The following is a 7,977-nucleotide window of genomic DNA, read 5'->3' as shown; positions in this document are numbered from 1 at the left end:
ATATTATTTTTACCTTAGTTTTCTGTAACTAGCCGAGCGCTATTCTATATTCCTATCACACATATTTTATCAAAGCTATGCATACCCTCTAAACAGGTGCACACATAGGGTATATTAGGCCGGCTAACAATATATATTATACTAGTCAATATTTTCAGCAAGCTATTCATATAGATACTCAATTTAATTCTATGAAATATTAATATAGTTCAAGACCTTAAAGTCGCAGAGATGAATTTGAATTGTATATAGTTTTTATGGGATTTATTTCGAAATGTAAATCACATAAATAAGTAAAAAAAACCATAACAAATTATCAGCTTAAGCAACAAAAATGCAAACTTCAAATAATTCTCGTAGCATTGCTCATTAAGCAGTATGTTTTTAGTTATAAATCGGCATGTTCATTATCTTTTGTTACAATTGCAAGCCGCGACATGAAAATTCAATTTGTTTGCACATTAGTCGGTCTGTAAATATACTTTGGTTGGAAGTAATTATCTATATCTAAACTGATAAATGGCTTACCAACTCTATAAAAAGGCAAAAAGTATACTGCTTAACAGGGTATTTATTAGTTTGATAATTATAACAAAATATTTTTTGATTTGACTTTTGAATTGATATTTTATTTATATGACCGACTCTCTTTTACAACCAAGGTTTATTTTAGATACACCTACAAATGTCTTTGTAATTTGTTATATTATAATTTGAATAATTTATTATTTTTTTTATTTATATCATTACAATTTCCAAATTGCGATATTTAAATTAATACACAAGAATATTTTCCCTCCACTAAAGTCTCACTAAAATCTATTTTTATGCTGCTCAGTGTATTTATTCATCATCTAAGTGTCGGATTGATAAGCGAAATTTCATGCAGTGCTTTCCGCATTTCATAGAGTACCCCATGCCTTATCAATGAATCATTAGCGACAGCATACAAATTAAATTACCAAACCAATAACAGCTGGCAAAAAAAAATAAAATAACATAAAATAAAATAAATATTGTTAGTACCGCAAATCCAGTGGCTCATTCATGCGAGACGTCATCCGGGGGGAAATTAGTGTTTTCTAGACAGGCACTAGACATGCATCCGACGTCATCGGCTTGGGTTAGGTCAGTGAGAGTGGTGTGTGTCTGTCGTAGCCAAGAGACAGGCCGAGAATTCCAATACTATTTTTATACCTACAAACCCAGACCCACAAAGTGCAGACCTACAAATAACCTTCCCACAATTCGCGCGACCAATTTGAAGACAATAAAAAAATACGTTTCGTGTTGTTGGTTTTGTCTTTTGTATTCCTTGTATAACATACTTTGTATAAATATACAATATAATCCATATATACAAAGCATTGTTCAAGAATTGCTCTGCTGTTCTTGGCCATTTTGATCGGACGGACATGGGACACGTATCTGTTGCGTGCTGCCCGCCCGCCCACTCACCAAAAGTTGACGCCGTGCCGCAAAAGCTTAAAGCTTCCGACGGCGACAGACAGGCAATATCGGCAAACGGCAGACATCAACTGATAAAGCTCGCCAAAGGCGCTCGATCCACACGTGAACATTATCAACGCAATTCTACGGTAAATACGGAAAATACCTACACACATATGTATAATTATATATATATAAGTGCGTATTTAATTGTAGGCATTATTTAAATAATCGACTCTTATCAAGAAACTACAAAGTTGTTGGTCGAAGCACTTTTATTGTAGTGAAAGCTTAGACATGTGTACATTTAATGGGGCAATTCTAATTAAAATGATTTCTTGGCATTCATTGCAATTGTGTCATTTCACTAACCAAATAGTTGAACTTTTTTATTTGTAATTCATTTAATGCGCACTCTGATTTTAAATATGCATTGCCTTATAAAGAATTTCCTTGTTCACACTTGTTTTTTTTTAATTAAAACGGAATTCATATAATTAGAAAGCATTTATTTTTAGTTTAGTAAATTGAACACATTTTTAAACATTAAAATGTAGAATTTGCCTTGATTTGTAAGGCCTTAATTTGAAACTAAAATAAAATTGCCATTCATTTTATACCATAATCTTCATTTTTTTGTTGAAGAGTGTAATTTGATATTTACACTGCTTGCTTTCAGCTCCGTTATGCGTGTGACTTTAATTTGTAGATGTGTTGGATGTTGATGTTGGATGTGAGTAAGCAGTGTAATCAGTAAGCAAACAACACTTAGAAGTGCCAAATCTAAATACAAAATGATACCAAAAATGATACGTTTAAATTAGTTACATTTGAAAACGTTTTCAAATGTTTTATTGGATTTTGAACATTACAATTTTATTTGTACTTTAAATAGACTTAACAAACATGCATATTCTAAAAATACATATAAAAATGTACTACATAAGTCAATAAATGGTTATAAAAAGCTGGCAGTTGTTAAATGTTTGATAATTCAGCTGTTTTTTGCTATACAATATATTTAATGCGTCGACAAAGTGAATTTTCTCATTTACTTGATCGTTTTTCTCATTTTACCTTTGATCTTCAAGATCATCGATGTCGAGGACATCACAAAATGACGCCACGCTCTTCTTCTGAGCACAAGAACTGCTCTGCACTGCTTCAACTTTATCTCCATTACCAACACTTCTTTAAAGTGAGCGCAATTGCAGCACATAGTGCGCGGTTTACTTTTCATTTGAAAATTATCATTTCAGATAATTTTCGAAATTCAGAATTACAGCTCCCAGTTTTAAAGAGGAACATTATAAATAAACTTCGTAAGAAAATAGCAACTTGGGTAAAAATAATCGAGTGTATTCGTTACATGTAGTTAGTTAGTTGTAATCAAGGTAAACCATAAAAGCATTATAATAATAAAAAATGTTGCTTAAACTCGGATATATAAATGAGGTCGTCTATCAACAAACTGTTGATAATGGCCGCACACCAAATGTGTGGTACATATGTATGCATATGTATGTATGTGTAAAAATACTTTGATGCAAGTAGTAACTCACAAATTGGAGGAGGAGTCGGCAGCCGTTTCGGCCACATTGTCATCATTAACATTGTTGCCAACACCAGCTGCTGTTGCGCAATTGTTGCGCTCTGCGCTCGGATTATTGTCGCGCATACGTATCAGCTGGCCAATGAGATCGAGGAGCTGGTCATCGGCGAAGCTGCACTGCTGCAACAGATGCTGGAGCAGGGCGAAACGCTCCGCCTCGAGGCGTATCATTGCCGGCACCTGGGCCAACAGATTGCTGCGGCAGGTGTTGTTGATCTTTGACTTGGCGCAAATGTACTCCAGCACCGAGTTGGGATTGAGGCGATCACACACCACAGACGACAGATTCTCGCGCACAGCATGATCCAGAAAGTCCTTGGAGTGATTCTCTGAGAGGGTTTCCAGCACATTTGTTTTGAGCTTCTCGTTGCCTTTCATTTGATTCGATAGAAATTTGGCCAAATGAAGTGCGCTCTTTGCGGGCGTACTATTCGGCTTGGCGAAGTAACGCTCCAGCACTGAATCCAGCGAGCATTGCTCCACGACCAAATCCAACGCCGACTCGCCATCCAATATGGCCAAATCACGACTGCCTGACGTTGCAACCGGTGCCTCCGTCTCCACATCCGGCAACTGCTTCTCCACGCTGCGACTGCTGTTGTTGTTGTGGGTAATTGTTGTCTCATTCCACTTGAGCGAGACAAATGCTTCATCTTCGACGGCGTCATGTGACTTGTCCATGGATTTATCGACATCTGCACTTCTGGCCGTATGTTCGTGCGCAAACTTTTCAATCTCAATGATGCTGTCCAAACGACCACGTCGCTTCAATGCTGGTCGCATCTCCTGACCTACTCCTCCTCCTCCTCCGCCACCTCCCCCGGCAGTCTGTGCGAGTTTGTCGAGCAACAGGCAACGCTTTGGTTTACTGCTGCGCGTCTCATCCACATCGCGCAAGTACTCCTTGGTCACGGACACGGGCGGATCATGGAAACTGACACGTTTACGCTTCTGTGCAGGCGATTCAAAGTCATCCATGCTCTCGCAGCGCAATTTGCGCTTCAATATTGAGGCCGATGGACTGGCCGATGGCGATGGCAATCGCTTCGAGAATATTAAGAGATCCTTGGCCTGAATGGGTGTCGAAGTGTGCTCCACTGCAGTGGCCAGCTCGTTGAGCTCATTGGTTGGCGTTGCTATCAATTCGGAGCGTTCGATTAAACGAGCGTTCGTCACTTGACTCCGAGTCGTCGCAGCACTCGCAGCTGTCGCTGTTGAGCCGGAGGCGGAAGAGGAGGAGAGCGTGGGTGCACCAGTAGCATCGAGTTTCTTGTTGCGTATCATATTTATCAACTGCGCTCCACGGCCAGTCAAATGGGCCGATGGCTTGGGACGTAGCGTTGGACTTGTTGAGTTGTTTGTCTGCTTGCGATCCGGAGGCGAGTTCTGCAATGGACATAATCAGTTGTTAGCATTTATCATAATTAAGATTGCCGAGTTGCTGAGCACTTACCAAATTACATAGGCGCGTATTTGCCTTTCTGGGTGATGACTCCGCCATGAGCTCTGATGGCATCTGTGTGCTGGCCGCCAACGACTCCACAGCTGGTTCGGGCGAAACACTCAGCTGCGTTTCCGGCACACTTGGCTCAGTTTTCTTGGCCAGCTCAGACGGCTGTGTTGCGGTTGCAGGTGCAGCTGCAGGTACAGTTATTGGTGTAGGGGTGGCAAATTCAGCAAACAGATCCTCGCTCTGCATAGGGGTGAGTTTGGCAGTTTCCTTGACCTTTTGTGCGCTCGCTTTGCCGGCAGCAGCTGTAAGCAATTGGAATGAGTTGAGAAATTCGTTGTGCCTGTTTTTTGGTTGGCAGTTCTTACCTGGCGCTGGAGCGCTGTCTGTCTTCTTCCGGGGTGAACGCAGTTTATCAGTAGCTGTTGTCGGCAGCTCAAGACTGTTATCCTTTTGCGCGCCACGTTTGCGCTTCTGACGCACTGTGGTAGCCTCCTCAGCAGTAGTTGATGATTTGGATGATTCGTCTTCCGGTTGAGTGCGCGGCTTGCGGAAATTGTATTTCTCTGTGCTGCTGGGCGTGCTCAATGCTGCTGGAGTTGTCAGCAGGTCAGGCGGTGATTCATCAATAATAATAACATTATCACTGCCAATGTCCTGCTCACGTTCACCTCCAATTGCCAATTCCGATTGCTTGCTCTTGGCAATGACGACCTTTTTGGGTGTCCAGGGTTTGATGGAGGAGTCCTGCGACTGGCTCATATCATTGTACAGCGCTGGTATGTCCGATTTCTCGGCAAAGCGCTCCTTCTGGCGATCGGTTAACTTATCCGGATTGAGGCTCCACACAGACGGAATGATGACATACAGATCATCGCCCTTGAAGAGATCCTTTAGCTGATTGGCCATGCTCTTCATCGACAGTTTACGAAATTTATCCAGAATCGAACGTTTCCATTCGTTGAGAAAGCTGCCCTCGCATTTGCCTTTAGTCCAGCACTGGAGCACAGCAACCAGAGTGGGTTTCAGTGCATCAAAGACGACCATCAGCTCGTTCTGGCGCAGCTCCAAAATGACATTGCGTAGGGTGTTCAGGCAGCCTTCGAGCAGCGATTGCGACAACGTTGGTCGCTCAAGGACCGCCTGCAGCAGCCCAAAGACATCCTTATAGAGTGGTGCATCCTTACAGATGCCCAGTTTGAGCACTGCACCCACATAGATATCAAACAGATCGGCAAAATGCGACTCCTCCTTGCTGCTCTGCTTGAGTAGATCGAGCAGCGTCGTCTTCAGCTCCACAACGAATCTCTTGCGCTCATTGGCATTGTGGCCGGCGTTGATGAGTTGACGCCACAGCTCACAGAAGGCGCCATCAAAGAAGTTGTTGTGCGTGCGTCGTCCTGCAAAGCTGGCGCACGTCTGCAAAGGCCACAGGATCCAGTTATCGACGAGCGTAGCATTGTGCGTCACACGATATTCGAGGGGATTGTCGCGCAAATAGTTGAGCAGCGTTACGCTAATCTGTCGCCACATATGCAACTTGACCCCGAACGTTTCATAATCCTCCTCATCGTTGCTCTGCATCAACAGCTCCGCAAACTGGCCAAGTTGACGAAATTCGATTGTATTCCGCGCTTCCAGCTGCTCCGGTGCATAGATGAGTGACACGCAGCGCTGCAGGATTGCCGGCGGCACCTCTGTGCGTGCCTTGAGACATAGCTTCATGTATGCCTCGAGCACTTCCAGGGAGTCAACACGTTGTGGGGGCATGGCCAGTGCAGCGCATGTATTGAACACGGAACGGACAATGCTGCCGTCACTGTCGGGCAGCATCTTCTCCAGCTCGCTGCAGCAGGCAATTGTGAAGGGGGCGACACGTAGCTGGCACATTGCCATCGTTAAATTGCGCAGCAGCAGATGCAACAGTTCCTGCTCGCTTGCCGAGTTGTTCTCCTGCTCGCTGAGCAGTTGCATGGCGACAACGGCGGCGGCCAGCATGGGACGCCAATGCTGCTGCAACAGCTCAGCGCTCATCAGTGGCGACGGCTGGCTGAGCACCTCTAGACGCATATCGCGCAGCATGCGCTCCAGCGACTGTGATCTCGGCTCCACATTCCACAGGGCTACCAGGCAGGGCAGCGCCAGCTCTCGAGCCGTTTGATAGGTATGCGCCAGACCAGTCGCATTTCCACGTGCGCCGCCCCCAAAGAGAAAGCTCAAAAAGTACTCAACAGCATTGTCAAAGGATTTGGGTAGCTCTGTGTCCAGACAGGTGATCAAATACCACCAGACGCGCACCTTAATGCTGCTAACGTGCGACGAACGCGACTGCGACGTGCGCAGTGGTATGAGTAGCAAGCGGAGACGTTTGCCCGCTGCCAACTCATTGTAGGCAGCAAAGATTTTGATGAGAACGCGCCAGCAGAGGAACGCCTCGGAGCGAACGCCGTTGTCGGGATTACGAAAGCCCAGCTCGACAACGGCGAGGAATTTGTTGATGTAGGTGCAGCCGCGCAGCAGTTCGCTGTCCATGATCTGCACCAGAAGCGTCCAGATCTTGTGCCAATTGTTGTTCTTCGCATCGCGCATGTCGCCGATGAGCGTCGTATAATTGTTGACAAATTCGCTGCGCACCTGCGGCCAGCACTTGGCAGCATGTATGACGGCCACGTCGAGCGCAACCAGAGCTTCAGCCATGGCGGCCACAGTGCAATTCTGTATATTCCGATCTGTGTCAAACATCAGCGGCAAAATGTCGCCAAGCCAAAACTGGACAAGTTCCTCATTGGTAAATGATGTTGCTAACAGACCGGATGCTTTGCAGCTGCTGGCCAGCAAATCTATCATCTACATTCAAATCAAATGAGACATTGACATGATTGTTTTTGTGATTGCGTAAAATGCAAAGCGCAGAAGCAGTGAGAAGAAAAAAATGCATTACAATTTACTTACGTTGCAATAATGTTGACGTCGATTGTTTTTCAGCATTTCCTTTGCCGACAACTGCACCGTGTGGTACGCCTGACCCACTTCAGCATCGATGTCCATTGCGTTCTATTTTCTGCTTGGCCCAATACACAAATAATTTCAGTTGACTTTGCTGAAACTACTCACAATGATTCAATTAGGCGATTAAAGTGTGTTTGGAGTAATCATTTTCACCTAAAAGCGCGGGAAACGCTCCGCTTAGGTATGAGCGAATGCGATACAACCACTGCTATCGATAGCTACGACTATCATATCGATATAGATGCATCGTGTTTGCCAACACTGGCAGCTGGCAATACGACACACTTCAATTTTAAAATGAAATTAATTCACTTCAATTAACGGTTAAGCAATTAAACTCAGTACTCGTCTTAAAAAGAGAATAACGAATTAATGTTGCGACAAAACTGTAACCACAGTAACTTGCCAACGATTGAGCTTTAAACAAAAAATTCATATCCTAAAAAAATAAATAAAA

At 44.0% G+C, this 7,977-nt stretch overlaps 1 protein-coding gene across 1 annotated transcript; it reads right to left on the bottom strand.

Moving 5' to 3' along the window:
- Positions 1-2,742: 2,742 nt before the first annotated feature.
- LOC6560852 (telomere-associated protein RIF1) lies at positions 2,743-7,647 on the bottom strand. Its single transcript, XM_001986253.3, has 4 exons — positions 7,464-7,647; positions 4,880-7,358; positions 4,515-4,816; positions 2,743-4,447 (listed from the first exon to the last, which is right to left on the bottom strand). The coding sequence occupies exons 1-4, from the start codon at positions 7,557-7,559 to the stop codon at positions 3,008-3,010; spliced, it is 4,317 nt and encodes a 1,438-aa protein (XP_001986289.1). The 5' UTR covers positions 7,560-7,647; the 3' UTR covers positions 2,743-3,007.
- Between the last annotated feature and the right edge of the window lie 330 nt (positions 7,648-7,977).

This window comes from Drosophila grimshawi, unplaced genomic scaffold (genome assembly GCF_018153295.1).
Source record: "Drosophila grimshawi isolate 15287-2541.00 unplaced genomic scaffold, ASM1815329v1 contig_1367, whole genome shotgun sequence".
Classification (NCBI taxonomy): domain Eukaryota; kingdom Metazoa; phylum Arthropoda; class Insecta; order Diptera; family Drosophilidae; genus Drosophila; species Drosophila grimshawi.
Note: the sequence above shows the minus strand (reverse complement) of the source record. Positions and strands in the feature narration are given on the sequence as shown.

Coding starts and splice junctions, on each gene's coding strand:
- LOC6560852 (XM_001986253.3), bottom strand. CDS start 7,559: ATGGACATCGATGCTGAAGTGGGTCAGGCGTACCACACGGTGCAGTTG. Junction 7,359..7,463: donor GACGTCAACATTATTGCAAC/GTAAGTAAATTG, acceptor ATTTGAATGTAG/ATGATAGATTTGCTGGCCAG. Junction 4,448..4,514: donor ATACGCGCCTATGTAATTTG/GTAAGTGCTCAG, acceptor TGTCCATTGCAG/AACTCGCCTCCGGATCGCAA.